This window comes from Lacerta agilis, chromosome 17 (genome assembly GCF_009819535.1).
Source record: "Lacerta agilis isolate rLacAgi1 chromosome 17, rLacAgi1.pri, whole genome shotgun sequence".
Classification (NCBI taxonomy): domain Eukaryota; kingdom Metazoa; phylum Chordata; class Lepidosauria; order Squamata; family Lacertidae; genus Lacerta; species Lacerta agilis.
Window position 1 is genome coordinate 22,190,315 of NC_046328.1, and position 18,208 is coordinate 22,208,522.

The 18,208-nt window shown below is 48.1% G+C and overlaps 2 protein-coding genes across 2 annotated transcripts in view; one reads left to right on the forward strand and one right to left on the reverse strand.

Moving 5' to 3' along the window:
- Nucleotides 1–3,348, forward strand: part of EHBP1L1 (EH domain binding protein 1 like 1) — a 42,646-nt gene extending 39,298 nt beyond the window's left edge. Inside the window, 4 exon segments of the mRNA XM_033136136.1 lie at nt 218–317; nt 752–825; nt 1,298–1,409; nt 2,497–3,348. Of these exon segments, the coding sequence (XP_032992027.1) occupies nt 218–317; nt 752–825; nt 1,298–1,409; nt 2,497–2,584 (374 nt within the window). The 3' untranslated portion in view covers nt 2,585–3,348.
- Nucleotides 3,349–6,171: 2,823 nt separating this feature from the next.
- On the reverse strand, nt 6,172–15,994 carry KCNK7 (potassium two pore domain channel subfamily K member 7). Its single transcript, XM_033136347.1, is given in 6 exon segments — nt 6,172–6,944; nt 6,947–6,973; nt 7,916–8,173; nt 8,176–8,310; nt 15,625–15,653; nt 15,655–15,994. Coding segments are annotated over 6 exon segments (933 nt in total). The 5' UTR covers nt 15,951–15,994; the 3' UTR covers nt 6,172–6,756.
- Between the last annotated feature and the right edge of the window lie 2,214 nt (nt 15,995–18,208).

Genomic DNA, 18,208 nt, shown 5'->3' on the forward strand with positions numbered 1-18,208 from the left:
GCCCTTTGAAAGTGAAACACTTGCAAGTCCCGCTTTTTATGCCCTACACATCTGATGTCACATATGGCTTTGGGTGGGTGGGTGGGGGGAAGTTGCTTGCAATTGTAAAATTCTCGGTAGTGACAAATGTCCTCCAGATGTTCCAGATGTTTGCACGTTGGGGAAGAAAGATTATCAGAGATCCCCACCCTCCCTCTCTTCCCCTGATCTACTTCAGGTGCTGACAAACTGAGGGAGGAGGAGCTGATCCAGGAATGGTTCACGCTGGTGAATAAAAAGAATGCCCTGATCCGACGGCAAGACCAGCTGCAATTGCTGTGAGTGCAGGAGGGGTGGGAAGAGAAAATGGCAGCACTGAAGGGGACAGGACTTCCACTGCTTGATGGAGCACACAGCATGATGGCTTGCTCATGTGATCCAAGGCTACATTCACACCATGTTTAAAGCACTGTGATACCACTTTAAACAGCCATAGCTTCCCCCAAATAATCCTGGGAGTTGTAGTTTATTAAGGGTGCCAGGTGTCTTTGGTGGACCTCTGTTCCCTTCACAGAGCTACCATATTGGTTTTACAGCCTGTCTCTTTCCCAGGAACTCTGGGAATTGTAATTCTTTTTTTTAATATACAAATCTTTATTAAACTTCAAAAACATACATTCCAAAGGGAATTGTCATTCTTAGAAACAGCTGCTAAGAGGAGTTACCGGTACTTTTTGGGTGTCTGAACGCAGCCTGTTCCTTTCTTCTTCAGGATGGAAGAGCAAGACTTGGAGCGGCGATTTGAACTCCTGAGCCGTGAGCTGAGAGCCATGATGGCTATTGAAGGTGAGGACTTGCAAACCAGAGTGGAGGACTGGGAAAGGGAACCTGGAGGGGAAAGGGGCCTGGGAGGCTGTGTCAGTGTTTCTCTAGCATGCCTGGTTTGCTGGGCTATTGTGGCCCCTGGAGCATTTCCTGACTGGGGATGTTGATGAAGAAGGGAGTAGATCTAGGAAGTTTGGCAGCAGGGCAGGGTGGCAAGATGAAAGTTCTGTTTCAGTGTTCCTTTAAAAAAAAAGTTTATTCTGGTTTTTATTCCAATGTTTTGGTTTTCTCTACTGCTGTTTTCAAAATTGTTTTCTTCAGTCTTCAGATGTTTTAATCGCCCTACAGTGTGTGTGTGTGTGTGTGTGTGTGTGTTGCACGCCTGGGTTTATTTGCAGTTTTTAATATATACATGTACATCTGTACGTGGCTTTCTATATCTATGGATTGGAAGGTGGATCAGCCTTTCTTGCTATGCCTCTCCCCACTCCAGACTGGCTCAAAACAGAAGCTCAACAGCAGCGGGAGCAGCTCCTTCTGGAAGAGCTGGTGTCGCTGGTGAACCAGAGGGACGAGCTGGTGAGAGACCTGGACATCAAAGAGATGTGAGTGGCTCATCTCTTCTTTGGAGTGTGAGGAAGAGGGATGCTGGCAGTTGAAGCACAGGGGTGAAGCTACCTGCAGGGACTGCAGACGTGTGAGACTGGAAGTTGGGGGGTCCTCTGGTGTAAGAACTTCTCTGGTACCTGTTAATCTTTCTGTTTGCAGCCAAAATGCCTTATTTCCCAAGGTTTCCTAGACTCTGGGCTCTTGATGCGAGGACCAGGTCTTTCCGAGCACTCAAGCAACAGCAAAGGCACCAGTGCCTCTGCACACGTGCGGAGTACCTTTCCCTCTTTGTAACCACAACCAACTAAATTTCTCTATTATCCTTGCCATGTAGCTGCAGAGAGAAACTTGTATTGACAAGAAGAGTTAATAGACAGTATTCTTAAAATATTGAGCATATTTTACAGTATAGAAATGAGAACAGTAAGCTAACAGGGGTGATGATGTACCTGGATATCATGCCAGCTTTTAGAGAGACTTGTTGCATTGAAGTAGGTTGGCTATTGTGTCAGCCTGTTCCCTGCCCTGCCCTCCCCCCCCCCCAACACTGATGCTCGTGTCAAATGTAAACATTGGAGACCAGAGTTTGTTTCTGAATGGAACATCTAAAATAATTTGTTTTAAAAAATCAGGGTGGAACCTTGATTTTCCTTTGAGTTGTTTTCATGGAACCAATTCTCCTTTTTGTTTTGTTTTTCTTCGAAGCAGGTTGGAGGGGATAAATGGAAGTGGTGCGACGATTTAAAAGTGTGATCCTCTCTGCATCACATTTGTTCAGAAATAAGCGTTCACTGTGTTCAGTGAATGCTGGAAATTGCAGGTGGGGAGAGTCACTGTTGCACTCAGGTCCTGCCTGTCAGTTTCCCATTTGGGGCATCTGATTGGCCACTGTGAGAACAGGATGCTAGACTAGATGGGTCATTGGCTAGCAGGGCTCTTGATAGGTACTTAAGTAGTGTGGGGTGGGGTGGGGGGCTCAACCTGCTGTTGTCGGTGACGTGGCTCTACTTTCTACCCACTAATGCTGCTTTTCCATTGTTTTTCATCCCCATTTCTGCCTGCTGCCCTCCAACACCACTTTAGAGCTCTGGAAGAGGACGCCCGGTTAGAACGAGGACTGCAGCAGAGACGCCACAAGCTCAGCCGCAAGGAGAAGTGCCGTGTCAGCTGAGATGGGCCACCGCAACTTGCCTCTTCTCCCCACACTCCCCCATACATGGGATGGCAGGAGGCACAGCACACGAGAGCACTTCTGCCACTCCAAAGGGAACCCCAGCCCTAAATCCCCACTAGCCATTGGGAGGGCCTCGCCTGCCATGCCACAGCCTTGCTGGAGCACGTCATTGCCCACAGTCCTCGGGGGGGGGGGCACAGCTGCTTGACTGCTCATGCCAAAGAGGGGTGTGTTTGTTTTCCCCCACTGGGGCAAGGGAGATCGTCCAAACTCTTTTTTTCTTTCTCTTACCCTATCTCCATGCCCTCCCCAGAGAAGATGCCACTTTTAAAGGGCAGTGCCCATGTATCCTGGTTTACCTGGAGAGGGAAGAAATCAGCTTTTCAAATTCACACTCTCCAAATTTTAGGAACGATATTTATTTGTGTGTGTGTGTGTGTGTGTGTGTGTGATTTTTTGTGTGCGTGCACATGCATGTGAGCTGCTCTTTTGGGTTTGAAAACGGGTGCCTCCTCCCCACCTCCGCTGTTTTTACAAAGTTTATTTGGCTCTATTATTATTATTTTTTAATGATCAATGTTTGTTGTTGGTCGATGGTACAAAAGCCACAAAGTGCCTTGAATACTCCTACAGCCAGATGTGACAGTTGCCAACTTCCCTCTGCCCCCCCCCAAGTTTTGCACCTCCCCCTCAGCCCAGTCCCTCCCTGGTTATTTGCACTAAATTTGTACCAGAGTTTGAAATAAATATATCAAAAGACACAAGGTGCGTGAGGAAGGTAGTTTGTGGTGTGTTTGCGATACATGCTGGAAATCACCTGCTGCTTCGTGTCCATTGGCTGAGCTGCCCTTCTGTCACAGAAAGTCTTTGAACACTTGCTGTGAGGTATAGCTATAGAAGGCTGGTGAACAATACCTCTTCCGTGTGGCAACTGAGACCTCGGCAGGGGTAGCAAAAGAACAGGAAATGCTGTATGCTATTAGAACACAGTAAGCAGGAAGGCCTAGGGCTTACCAGAACGAAGGCCTAAAGGTATGGCAGTATTGCACAAAGGTCTGGGGAACTATGGTTCAAATCCTTAGTCGGTTGTGGAGCTTACTCTGTAACCTTGAGCCATTCAGCACCTTTTAGCCCAGGGGGTCACCAAAATATGCGACACTTTCGAGGTCCTCCTGGGGTGCTCACAAAGCCTCTGAGCATACCACCCCCCACTTTGTGCCCCCTTGGACATGAGGTCATGAGGCTGGTTACCTTTTTCTCCCATGAAAAGTACATAGAGCAGGAGGAGGAAGTGGGGCTCTTTCCCACTTCCTTCTGAACTTTGACATGTTTTTCAGGGCTCAGATTACCGATACGACTTTAACACAGATCATTTGGGGAAAGTTAGTTTGCATGCACTTACTCTGTAGGGGGAGGGGGAGGAGAAGCGAGCAGAGGGGGCCCTTGATTACTCCAAATGTGCCCACTGGACTAAAAAGGTTGGCATTCCCTGTTTTAGCATAACCTACCTCACAGAGTTGTCGAAAGGATGAAGAAAAAAGTTTGGTGGGCAGAGCGATGGGAACCATGTACACTACCTTGAGCTCCTTGGGGGAAAGACTGGATATAAATGGAATCTGGTACATAAATAAACAGGAATCAGAGAAAATGGGGTAGAGAATACGGGAAAGAGGACAAGGGGCAATAGATATGGCGGGGGGGTGGCGTGCTATTTCTGGCATCATGCAGGCACTGGGTTGGGAAACAGCCCTTGTCCCTTGACTAGGCAGGAGGAAAAACTTCTAGGAAGTGGGCTGTACCACAATCAGTCAGCTTTTTTCCACTAGTCTAATCTCATCTTTGTGCTAATTGACTGTGTAAGCTGTATAAATAAGTGAGAACTCGTTACTCTAACCCTCTTTCTCCCCTTCCAATGGATTGTGACCCTCACTGATTGCTGCAAGGGAACTGCCCTCCTCTGAAAGATTCACACAGGCTTTTTATTTACGGTAACTGCCTTTCTGTGCTGCCCCCAAACCCAACATTCTCTGGGTGGTTTCCAAAATCACCACTCATTATTTAGATCGCCTACCCTTCCTCCCAAAGGACCCCAAGGCGGGGTAAAATAATTTTTAAAGAAGAAAAATAGGAAAAATATTCTTATATTTTAAGTAACTGTGTTGCTGACAATGATACATAAAGTACTTTGACTTACTCATACAGCCAGAATAATTACCCTTTTGACAGCCAGATAAACATAACTGCACTGGCTTTGTTCAGGTAGCTGAAGCAGAGGAACCAAATGCAACCCTTGAAGGCCTCTATGTTTGGCCCTTTGGAATCTGCCCAGGCTACATATCCTCTGCTCAGCTGTGGTTTTCACCCTACTGTTTTGTTAGACTGGAAAATGCTCTCAAACTCTGCTAACACCTTGTGCTTTCCTGGTTGTTGGATACAGGAGTGAATGTAGAAACTCACCTGGTAAAATTCGCATTTGTTGCTTAGCTTGCTTTTGCTTCTGGCCCTTCACCACCTCTGGCATGTGGCCCCCAGAAGGCTGCCACGAAGGGAGTGTGGCCCTTGAAAATGGTTCTTGTCTGTGATGCAGACCTCCAGAAAGTAGGGGACATAAAATATGAGCCCTGATGTATCACTCCAAAGGCCCATCCAGCAGCACCCTGTTCTTCTTGGGGCCAGCCATCTGTCTCCGAGAAGCCCACAAGTGGGGCCTGAGCACAACAGCAGTCTCCACACTACACCCTGCCCAGCATAATCGTTGGCAGGGTCCTCCTGTCCAACCCCCTGCAATGCAGGAATCTCCACTAAAGCATCCATGACGGACGGCCATCCAACCTCTGCTTAAAAACCTCCAGGGAAGGAGAGTCCACCACCTGCCGAGGGAGACCGCTCCACTGTCGGAACAGCTCTTACAGAAAGTTCTTCCTGATGTTTAGTCAGAATCTCCTTTCTTGCAACTTGGAAGCCATTGGTTCGGGTCCTACCCTCCAGAGCAGGAGAAAACAAGCTTGTTCCCTCTTGCATGTGGCAGCCTTTGAGATATCTGAAGATGGCTACCATATCTACTCTCAGTCTCCTCTTTTCCAGGCTAAACATACCCTGAGTAGGAAACATCTCGAAATCGACTGGGAGGAGCATACAGGGCCTCCCCATCCAAGCCACAGCTTTCCTTCCTTCTATGTTTGGAATGGAAGCTTTTAAAAATTACTATGTGTGAGGCAGCCTAATAGCTATGCATGTTGAGGGATTTCCATGGTTACTGCATCTCTCAGGTGCTGTGTGTGTGTGTGTGTGTGTGTGTGTGTGTGTGTGTCCACATTCACACCATATTCTTAAAGCACTAAGATACCACTTTAAAAGCTATGACTTCCCCAAAGAATCAAGGGAGATGTAGTTTGTTAAAGATGCTGAGAGTTTAGGAGGCCTGCATTCCCCTCCCAGAACTACAGTTCTCATCATTCCAGGGAAGAGGGGTCGATTGATAAACCACTCTGGGAATTGCAGCTCTGTGAGGGAAACAGGGGTCTCCTCTCTTCACCCTTAAACTTACAGCTCCCATAATTCTTTGGGGGAAGCCATGACTGTTTAAAGTGGCATCGTAGTGCTTTTTACTTATGTTGTGAATGTGGACCAAGAAAGAACGAAGGAGATTTCTCTGTGAGATTTCTTGGAGGTGGTGTCAAAATTTGCACTGCTTCCTGGATTCGGCTTTTTAGAAGAGCAATCAGAAATAGATTAACCATGCTTGAATGGAGTCACTGGCTCACAGAATCACAAAGTGCTGCATTTCGAGAGGTGGCTTCAGCTCTTGCTGTTTGTTTTCCCTTTTCACCCCTAGAGAATATATGGACTTCCTACTTGTGGCTTCTCCATGCTCCCTCTCTGAATGCTTCTCTATCACATGTACTCTTCCTCTCTAGGGTGCACACTGAAGGCTGGGCATGGGCAGGGGGAGCTGAGGGTGCAGTTTCTTATTTTACATCAGTTAAATTTTCACCCTGCCTTTCCGCCAAATGGCGCTCGGGGCAGTTAACAACAACAACAATAATACAATATAATAAAATACAATAAAACAGCAAGAACGCAAATAAAGACCAGTAAAGCATCCATCAACAGAGACACCCGTTAAAACCAACGGTGACTGGGGGAGGGTTGGCTCCCCCCAGGAGGTGTCAAGTGGCACCTCTTTCCATAGGCACATCTTGGGAAGTGGAACCAGACACTGTGGTCAAGGCAAGCTGGTCTCTGGCCAAGATCTCCAGACGGTCGTCATCCTCCTGGGGTGGGTCACTGGCAGGAGCGAAGAAACGCACAAAAGCCCGGACTTCCTGTAGCTGATAGGCCGTCTCAAGAGTCACAGCATGGCCAATAAGCCAACAAGGAGATAGCCTGGTGTGGGTGGGTGTGAAAATAAAGGTCAGTGAGGGAGGGGCAGCATTATTATTTTTTTTAAATCTCCCCACCTGATCTTGGGCATGGTCGTAGCATTTCCTAATCACAATGCCCCCCTTTATAGGCCCTTTCCACCAGAAACCAAGCTACTAGTCCTCATTGTTTCAGTTCCCCCATTTGACAATATTTCGTACCTTGCCTCCTCTTTCATTTCTCCCTTTGACCTCCCACCCATACCTCACCTACCCAGCCTCTTGACTAGTTCTCCCATGGCCAGCCTCCCCATGTCTCCCCCACCTCAGCCCCTGACTTCTCACCCCACGTTTGCTATGCAGGTCTTAATCCAGGCTGTAACCATTTGGGGCAGAGACAACATTGCATCTAGGTTCAACTGGCGCCTTTGTTATATATTTTTAGGCACTGGGTGAAAACGTTCCTCTTCAAAATAAAATTAATATTTTATACCCTTTTAAATGTGTCTGTGGGAAGGGGGAGGTTATTGTTTTGCTGTTTTGTTTTACTTATTTACTTATTTTTATCCTGCATTTGATTCGGTGAACCGTCTTGAACTCTTATGAATGAAGGGCGGAACAACAATGTTCTAGCTCGCATCCGCAGCAAAAAGGGCATTGTGAAATTTGCTTCCACTTCTGTTTCAAACGCTGCAGAAGGTCAATAGTCCCCATTTTATAGACTACCGTAAGTGGGAATCTGAGCCCATCTGCTTGGTCAAGCCCATTAGCTAAGTGGGGATTTGAACAGCTTCTGGCTAGTTTAAATGCCTGACCAGAGAGAGAGATAGAGAGAGAGATGCAGGGTCCGTTCATGGTAGGCACAGCCATGCCCCCTTCTAAGATTCCATAACTAAGAAGATAACAGAGATCTTATAATTACGCATTAATAATAAATAATGTGCAGCAGCGCCGCCTAGTGACTTACAAGTGATGCTAAGCTCATAGAGCTCGTGCAGAGGTGGCTGTGAGCTCCCTCGCGGCACGTAGTCGCCCAGGCCGATGGTGCTGAGAGAGATGAAGCAGAAATACACCGACTCCAGGAAGTTCCAGCTGCCCTCCAGGGCCCAGAAGCAGATGGCAGGGATGAGGATGAAGAGCCCCAGGGTGGACAGCCCCAGCCCCATGGCGTGGACAAGGGCCACGCGGGCTGGCGGGAAACCCCAGCGTGTTTGGATGTACCGGACGGACGGTGGCTGAGGAGGGGCAGAAGGTGCTGGAGCAGGCAGGCCAGGAGCAACAGGGTCATGGGGATGCCCAGCAGCGAGTACAGGATGCAGAATATTTTGCCCAAAGCCGAGAGAGGGACCGTGTGTCCATAACCTGTGGGCGAGAGGAACAGGCGCGCTGCGTGAGTCTCCGCTATGTGGCCTGCCTTCACACAAGCCAGACCCACCTGCTAGGCTACACCCTGCTTCTTTGCACCTTCCTTGGGTGTTTTTTCCTGGTGGAAATGGTCCTTTGAACTCTGACGACGTCTCACAGATGGAGGATAGAGCTCCAGGTGTTGCCTTTCAGCTAGATCTGCTATGTCTGGTGCAAATGATTCGGAGCGTACCAATATCTGCTTTCGGAGTGCATAGGTGCAGCCAGGATTGATGCTGGGTGGGGGGCAGGACACCCACCTGTCACCATCCTCTGCCTAGCAGATTTGGAACGAAATGTCTCAACAAGTTGTTTCTTCAGAACCCAAGTGCTCAGAAAAATCTGTCAAAATCTTTCTATAGTTTCTACTTTTAGATAAGTGTTTTTATTTATTTATTTATTTATCGGTAATTTGTGGCGGGGGCAACTGCCCATGTCAGATTGATTTGCGTTGTGCTTTCCTCGTTGTATGTAACAGAATTTGCATGCCAGTCTCTTGAAACAGAAGCCCCTTGCATTTTCAGTATTCCTAAATGCTTAGCTTGGGAGCACATAAAACAAGGCAACCTCAATGTTCTTCCTATGCACCTTCTCCAGAGTGACCCTAGGAGCCAACCCTCAGTGGCTGATTCTCTGCCTTTCACTTTGATTGGCTCCAGCACAATGAATAGGAGTGCATCTTCTTAGTGGCTAAAGAGCTCCCCTGTCGCACTGTTTCGGTGGCTCTAGGGTCCTGGAGGGAGGTCCCTGCTGCAGAAATAGTAATGTGCCTTTGATCTTCCCCAACCACTGACCCCCCTGGCCACTACACCTGGGTATAAGGGTGTTTTAAATGCATGGTGTGCCAGAGACCATCACACCAAGTGCTTCTTCTGGTTATAATAAAATCACTGCCTCCCTGTAGCTTTCTAAAAGTCTTCTGCAAAATGGGATGGGCCGCTCTGGCCTCCTCTGTAATTTGAGCACTAGTCTAGGCGTGTCGGTATGGTGAATTTTCCAGATAGGGTGATCTAGATTAACTCCAGGATGTTGGTGTTTTTGAGCTTTTTTATTCTGGAAGAATGAACTGGCATAATAATAGTCTGTCTATGCAATTTGCTGACAGACTAGAGACAATTTTGCATCTCCTGCCTATTATCATTATTATTATTATTATATTATTATTATTATTATTATTATTAATTCAATAATTTATAACCTGCCCTTCACTCTAGAGCCCCAGGGCAGGTTACAACAATTAAAACACAACATTAATATTGAAACACAATAATGCACAATTAGGGTTGCCACATTTCAAAAAGTGAAAATTTGGTCACAAAACTCTTGAGCTTTTTAATTTTTTTGAAACAACAACACACACAACAACACAATGAAGCTATTTTAAGTAAATTAGACATAATCTACACTTCAAATGGGAAGTCCCGACGTTTATGCGATTTCCGCCTAGACACTGTTTCCGACAGCCAAATCCTGTCTACGTCTGGGAAATTCCAGACATATAGCAACCCTATCACAATATTAAAAACAGTTAAAAAACAAAAATTAAAAAATAAGGTGGCTCCTAAAATATACAGTGTCAAGAGGCCAGAGGTCAGGATGAAGAGGTGCGTCTTCAGTGTCCAGTGAAAGCTGGATAACAAAGTCGCCAGACGCATCCATAACTTAGGGGCTGCCCCAGAGAAGGCCCTCTCCCAGGATGCCATCCCACCAAGTTTCTAAGGGCAGTAGATCAATCAAAAGGGATCTGTAGGGAAGGAGGCAGATCACTTGGGAGGTGAGGAGTTTAGGGACTTAAAACACTAATGAGCACCTTGAATGAGGCCTGGAAACAAACTGGCAACCAATGCAGCTGTTTTAAATTGAGATCTGAAGAGGACACCAGCCAGTAATCTGGCTGCTATATTTTGACCAATTGAAGTTTCCGAGTTGTCTTTCATACCCTCCAACATTTTTCCGATGAAAATAGTGAGCTCCCATTGTTCGGTCCCAGCTCCTGCCTACCTAGCAGTTCGAAAGCATGTCAAGTGCAAGTAGATAAATAGATACCGCTCCGGCGGGAGGGTAAACGGTGTGTGTGCTGCTCTGCTTCGCCAGAAGCGGCTTAGTCATGCTGGCCACATGACCTGGAAGCAGGACCGGTGCTAGGGTTTCTGGCGCCCTAGGCAGACCACCTTCTGGCACCCCCCACCCCCCGCCAAAGCCTGCTTTAGCAGGAGGTGGGGGTGGAGAGGCAAACAGCAGTTTCTCCGCTGAAAGGAGAAGCTGCTGCTCGCCCGTCCCACCCGCCCCCCCCGCCAAAGCCTGCTTTAGCGGGAGCCGGGGTGGTGGTGTAGGGGGCAAGCAGCACCTCTCCACTACAGCGGAGAAGCTGCTGCTAGCCCGTCCCGCCCCCCTGCCCAAGCCTGGCCAGCGCCCCCTCCATTTTGGCGCCCTAGGCAATTGCCTAGTTCACCTAAATGGCGCCGGCCCTGCCCGGAAGCTGTCTGCGGACAAACGCCAGCTCCCTCGGCCTATAGAGCGAGATGAGCGCCGCGAGATGTGCGACTGGACCTAATGGTCAGGGGTACCTTTACAATTACCTTTATTCCATCATCCCCATCATAATTTGATTATACCTCGGCTATCTAACTGAGTTGCCCCATCAACTCTGAGCTGTTTCCAACATATATAAAAAACGTAACAAAACATTAAACATTAAAAAAAAAAGCTTCCCTATATAGGACTGCCTTCAGATGTCTTCTAAAGGTTGTAGAGTTTCTTATTTCCTTGGCTCGGGAGTTGCGTAACACCATACCTTCCGACATTTCTCCAATGAAAATAGGGATGTCCTAAGGAAAAGGGGGGGGGCATTCCGGGATCAAATCAGAAAACCAGGATGGCTTCTGTAAATCCGGGACTGTCCCTCTGGCAAAGTGGCCAGAGATGAAAAAAGGCACTCTAGTCACCAAGGCCAGTTGAGCCTCCATCACAGTGCAGGAGGAACCCAAACTGCAGATTTACTCCTTCCTGGAGAGAGCAATTTCACCTCTCAGACATTAATCATTCTGATGTGTGTGCAGAACTATTTCGCAGTATGTTAAAGGGCAACTGATCCAGGTCACGTTATCTTTGCGTCTGTAGTCTTACGAGGGTGGGGCTTTTTCTGCTTTTGGTTTTGCCCAGCTGATCCTCAGCCTGCAGGTATAAAATACGGAGGAACAAGCACCATTCATTTGTCACCCCAAAACACCACCACCACCTTCTTCTGAGGTTTAGCGTCATTCGGGAGGGCCGTGACTTAGGTGACAGCGGTCCCACTTTGCATGCAGCAGTTTTGACCTTGTTCAAAGGAGCAGGGAGGCAGCGATGGGGAAAGTCCTGTCTCGGGACCTGACAGCCGGGACAGCTGCTGCCAGTCAGAGCAGGCAACACTGGGTCGAATGGGCACGTTGCCCTTTCTCCCCTCTCTGCATTTGCAATGGCTTTGGGCAGTTGGCAACCCACTGCTACCCCAAAACTGGCCTGTTCCTGCTTGGAGATTTTGCTCACTTATCAGCTATAATATTGTTAAAAATTATTTTTATTGAAATATTTTCATGGATTACAAAGGTACATTAGTGTCTCTGTTTTCAGTCCACGGAATCCTATCTACAGGTCAGTTACGTTTGGTGTAAGATACTGCTATCATAGGCATTGTGAGGAGAAAACGTGGAGAGATGGGGGGAGAAAGAAGGGGGAGTAATGATTTTTCCTTCTTTTGCATAGTATCCTTGCAGGGGTTTTGTGTCAGTGTCATGTGGATAGTTATTCATCTATTCATTTATTAGTTTTCGTTGGCGGGCAGAGAGATTGGGGAGCCCGAGCATGGCCGGTTGCATTCAGCTGATTGCAGTGAGTACTTTTGACAAGCTAAATAAATAACTCCGGTATAAGGCATTCGATCCTGCACATCTTAATGCCTCTACTGCCATACAAAAGCTCATTTCCTCTTTGTACTTTGTGGATGGGGAGCTGGAGCTGGTTGATGGGCCGGATCCTGACTTCCTCCAAGCCTCTTGGACCATTTTTGCAGGGGAGGTGGGACTGCCCACCTGTCAATCACCTGATGGGATGCCACCATGAAACCAAACTGTGCTGGCCAAAGCACAGGAGATTGCAGGCACCAATGGCCAGTTGTACTTTCTGAGGACAACCATCTCCTGCACCCAGTTCTTTCTTTTGAAAAAACGTCCCCTTCCACAACCAGGGGCATTCCAGCTGCTTTGCAACATAATTCCCATCCTTTTGTAGGAATGTGATACAGTTTTTGGCTATCTAAGGATCAGCACTTGCAGAAGAAGTTGGATTATGGCACAGGAAAAATGTTATTTCCTGACCTCTGCATGCGATTAAGGTTGCACCCCAGGCCACCGTTTCTATGGACTGTTAACATTTTGGGAACTCTGCTCATAATCTGCAAAGAACGTATTTGCTCATGTTTTCTGGAAAGGCGGAATAACATGTCTGAACAAAGCTCGTCCATGGATGTATCAGTTTGAAAAATAACACAAAATGGGTGTGTGAGAGCCAGGAAAGAGCAACCTCCATTCTAATTTTTTTGTGGAACTGTAATGCAGTGTGCTATTGTTTTGCGTTATCCTGACACTGAGACTCTAACTTGCCCTCTAGGATAATAAAGGCTTTTCATGACTATTAGCTCATGGTGACCTGATGGCTAACTGCCTTAAGTGTTGGAATGAGGCCGTGTTCCTAGATACACATGGTTAGGCAGGATCACAAGAAGTAACTGTGGCACCCTATTCTGTGCTGGTTTATGCTGCACCGCGAGTGAAGGGTGTTGACAAACTGTAGCACGTCCAGAGGAGGGCAGCCAGGCAAGTGAGGGGGCCTGGAAACAAATTATTGTGTGGAATAGAACTGGTTATGTTTAGTCTGCGGAAGAGAAGATGAAGGGGACACATGATAGCCATCTTCCGATATCTGAAGAGCTTCCTCACAGAAGATGGAGTGAGCAGACCTGCTCTCTGCTCCGCCAGGGGGCAGGTCCAGAGCCAAGGAGTGGGAATGGCACAGAAGCAGATTTTGGCTAACCAATGGCAGAAACTGCCTAGCGGAATGAGCTGCCTGACAGTGGAACAGTCTGCCTTGGGAGATGGGGCTCTCCTTTGCTGGAGGTGCTTAAACAGAGGCTGTCAGGCCAAGATGTTGCCTTGGGAGGTGGTGGCCTCAGTGTTTCAGCTGAGGCTCTCCTTGCAAGATCCATGCCCTGAGCAAGGGGTTGGGCCTAGATGACTTCCAGGATCCGTTCCCCTTTTAAAAACTCTTTGGATTAGAGTCACAGAGTTGGAAGAGACCCTGGAGTTGTAATGGTAGTTATTCTTAGAGCAGACCCACTGAACGCACTGGAATTACTAGCTTAGGCCCCTACATATCAATGGGTTTGCTCTGAGGATGCGGCCTAACCTTGGATGCGCCTTCCGACTTTGGAGAGAGGGTTTGGGAACCCTCTGCTTGGGGGATTAATTTTTGTCTTCCTCAAGCAGAGATAAGCAGGGGTAAACCCACCACTGCGACAACTCAAATGGAATAGGATAACAGAATCATAGAACTGCATACCCTCCAACATTTCTCCGATGAAAATAGGGGCGTCCCATTCCATAATTATAATTTTACTATTTATACCCCACACATCTTACTGGGTTGCCCCAGCCACTCTGGGTGGCTTCCAACATATTTAAAAAACACAATAAAACATTAAACATTTAAAAACTTCCCTATACAGGGCTGCTTTCAGATGGCTCAGGGGTCGGATAACTCCAAACCCTCCAACATTTATCCAATGAAAATCTGGACATCCTAAGGAAAAGTGGGACATTCCAGGATCAAATCAGAAACTGGGATGGCTTCTCTAAATCAGGGACAGCCCTGGAAAATAGGGACACTTGGAGGGTCTGGAATTGCAGAGTTGGAAGAGACCCTGAGGATAATTTATTCTAGTCCAACCACCTGCAACACAAGAATGTGCTGCTGTTCCATACAGGAATCAAACCCACAACTGTGGCGTTATCAACACTATGCTCTAGCCCTGAGCTATCCAGTGGAGGAAACCCTTCTCCACGCAGCTGTTTTTTTTTATGATCTTGGTTTTTACTGGCGTTTGTATTTGCTCTTCAGTTTTAATGCTGGCACATTTTATATCCACGTTATGTTTATACTGATTGCAAAGTCCTGGCAAGATATAAATGACTGATACCACTTTTGTTTTGTTTTGTTTTTAAAGGCTTGAGTCAACGTATGTGGTGGACATGCAGGGAAGTGGCTCAGTTCTGGGAGGAAGTATTTGTTGAAATAAAAGCAATTGCTAGACAAAATGCCTATAAATGCCCAGTGCTGGCATTGCTCAATCTATTTAACCCTAACCAACAGCTTAACCCCCTAATAAGTTATATTTTATTACGGCCAGACTTTTTGGTTAGCATAAACCATATATTGCCTCTACACGAATGGTTATATGGGATTTCTGATGCATCACCTTAACTTCATCTTTTGAGTAAGATTGGGGTGTTTTATTTTATTTATTTATTTTTGCTTGTGTGACATTGTAAGGTGTTGTAAGACTATAACAACTACCTCATAAATGGCAAACCTGCCTTTAAAATGCCATTAGGTAAATAAATAAAAGGGCTGTTTTGTTTCTCTGTGCAAAGCTTGCCATGCAGAAGGAACCTCAATGAGCTGAATGCCTGGCATTGGCATACACAGAAAGCCGCAGGTTCAATCCCCAACATCGCCACTTCAAAGGATCAGAGAGCAGGCTAGAGCAAAAGACCTTTGTTTGCAGAGGACTTAGCCAGCCACTGGCAGGCATGGGGCAGGTGGCTCTCCTGTAGCAGCATCAGCATCATTAATTTTGCCTTTTTGTCCCATCTTTTCCTCCAAGGAGCTCAAAGGGGTGTACATGGTTCTCCTCCTTTCCATTTAACACCCACAACCACCATGCAAGGTAGGTTAGACCGAGTGGCAGTGATGGCCCACGGTCACCCAGCGAGCTTCATGGCCAACTGGGGATTTGAACCCTGGTCTTGCAGGTCCTAGTCGGACACTGTAAAAGCTGCACCAACAGCTGGGCGGACAGGATGGGTTCCTCCATCCTTGCTGCTCACAGCTTGAGGCTGATCACAGACCTGTGTGCCTGGGCAGCCTAGGGCAGCTGGAGTCTCTCCCGGTTGGTTTTCTGCCAGCGCAGCTCTAAAAGGAAAGGGATGCCCCGTCGGGCTGAGCTCGACGACCTACCTGTGGTGGTGAGGACGCTGGCGGTGAAGAAGAGCCGAGGTGAACTCCCAGTTCTCGTCTCCGGAGACGTTGCCCAGGCCGGAGACGCCGTAGTTGCCGGCGTCGATGAGGCGCTCCAGAAGGCCAGCCAGCCTTTCCTCCGACAGGCACGCGCGGTGCTCGGCCAGCAGGCGGCCGCGGGCGTCGTGCAGGGCGGCCAGCAGGGCTCGCTCGGGAGGCCCCTCCAGGGCAGCGAAGACGGCGGCGCCCACCAGCAGGAAGAGCCCGTAGGCGGCCAGCAGTAACCCGTAGCGCCACGACGGCGGCACAGCTGGACACACCGCCATCCTCGACGGCCCCCGGCCCGGCCCTTCCGTCTCCCAGCAAGCGAGCCAGCAGCCTCTTCTCACCTGTCCCAGGTGAGCTGGCCTCAGCCCAGGGCGCGGCAACCGGTTCCTTCTCCCCGTGACGCACAGCTGCTTTAACCCTCGCAGCTCGGCTTCCCGGGCGCGCCGTCTAACTTTGCACAACTCATGGCATCCGTTCTCAGCGAGAGTGCGCTTCTATGCCCAGAGCCGGACGTAAGAAGAACAAAAAGGACCCTTTTGGGCAGGGGGAAAGGGAGGTCTCCGGCTCAATCCCAGGCTTCTGCGGGTAGCGATGGGCAAAAAACCAAAACAAAACACGAGCTGCTGCCAGCCAGTGTCCCCCCCCCCCGGGAAGGGCCTTTACACAGTCAAAGAGGCTTGCATATGAAAAGTCTCAGGTTCAATTTCCCCGCATCTTAAACTAGACACGGTATTCTAGATGAGGCCTGACTAGCAGAACTCTTGCTTCCTGTCACTTAAAGAACGTCGGAAGCGGCTGCATACGGAGTCAAGATCCACTGGTCCATCTCTCTCAGTGTTGTCTGCACTGGCAGGCTGACAGTGGCTCCCCAGCTGTTTCAGACCTACCTGTGAGATGCCAGGGATTGAACCTGGGAGTCTACACACAAAGGAGACACTCTATTAATGCAGTCCAAAGCCACACTGGCCATTTTTGCTGCTGCTTCACAGATTAGCCCTTTTCAGGCATTTTGCATTAGTATATAGAACATGCCAGGGGAGGGGCAACTGTGCTACCCCCAACCCCATTCTGACCCACCTCCACAAGTAAAGGGTGATCTTCTGAAGAGGGTGTGTGTCCTGTGGTCATGGTGGGGTCTCTGTGTATTTCAGAACCCTTGAAAATCATGTTATAAACACACAGGAAGCCTCCTTGAGTATTGGAGTCTACAAAGCCATATTGTCATTCTCTAACTTGCCTCTGGCAGTGATTTTTTGGGGGAGGGGTAGCTTGCACACTCAACCTCCTCCGTTTTTAACAACTTTCAGCATTTTATAGTGATTTGACCCTCTTGGCTCTGCCTTCAGCTTCCTTTTTTAACCAATTTCCTCATTTTGAGGAACTTTCCTCTTTTGAAATCAAACAGCTATGTTTCTTGGCAATTGGACAGTTACATGGATATTTAATTTAATAGTGTTAAGAGGGGCAGGTGGGCTCGCCAACCTGGGGAGGTAGCCCATCTACGTGAAGGAATACTCTGCCATTAAACCTCCTGCCTTATGGGATATCTTCAGGAGGAGAAAAGGCTAAGGAGCAAACCTTACACAAATGCAGTCTCCAATACGGTCAGATGGCACCTTCTGGCAAGCTGGTGCCGAACGTATTGCTCTGCTTTCATTTGTACCACATCACGAGGCCCGGGAGGGGGGATCACTTCAAGGCTGCCAACTCCTAGGGGCCGAGGTCCCTTCGCCCCCTCCTCCAATATTTAACCATGCGTCCCTCTTGGAACCTTTCTTGACCTGTGGCATACACTCCAGCCGAGTTTCTAACACTCTGCTTTTAAAGAACTTCCCTATTCCCTCCCAATTCTCAGCTACAATACTCGGTGCCATGTTAAGAGGGATTGGTTGTTATTCCACGAGGGGAATAGGGGTCTTCTAACAACTCTCAGCACCCTAAACAAACTACCCTTCCTTGGATTATTTGACTGTTTAAAGTGGTGTCGTAGTGCTTTGAATGGGAATGTGACCGAAGTCCCAAGTTATCACAAATGCAGGCATAGAATTAGACAAGGCTGCTGTTTTGACTCCTGCAGATGCCAGTCACCATATTAAACACAGAAGAAGTTTGCTCTCTCTCTCTCTCTCTTGGTAGGTAGCCGTGTTGGTCTGCCATAGTGAAAAGAAAATAAAAAAATAAAAAAAAATTCCTTCCAGTAGCACCTTAGAGACCAGCTAAGTTTGTTCTTGGTATGAGCTTTTGTGTATCTGAAGAAGTGTGCATGCACACGAAAGCTCATACCAAGAACAAACTTAGTTGGTCTCTAAGGTGCTACTGGAAGGAATTTTATTTTTATTCCCCCCCCTCTCACCCTGGCCCACACCCACCGTTAGGGAGGTGTTGCAGACCCCCTTTATGGACCATGGGAGACACACAGGATGGAGGCAGCAATCAGAGGTTTATTTGGTCTCATTTCACAGGCTTGGCCCATCACAAGTTGAGATTGGGCTTGACACAGGTGGCTCCCTCGTGGAGCGGGACAAGGTGCACGAGG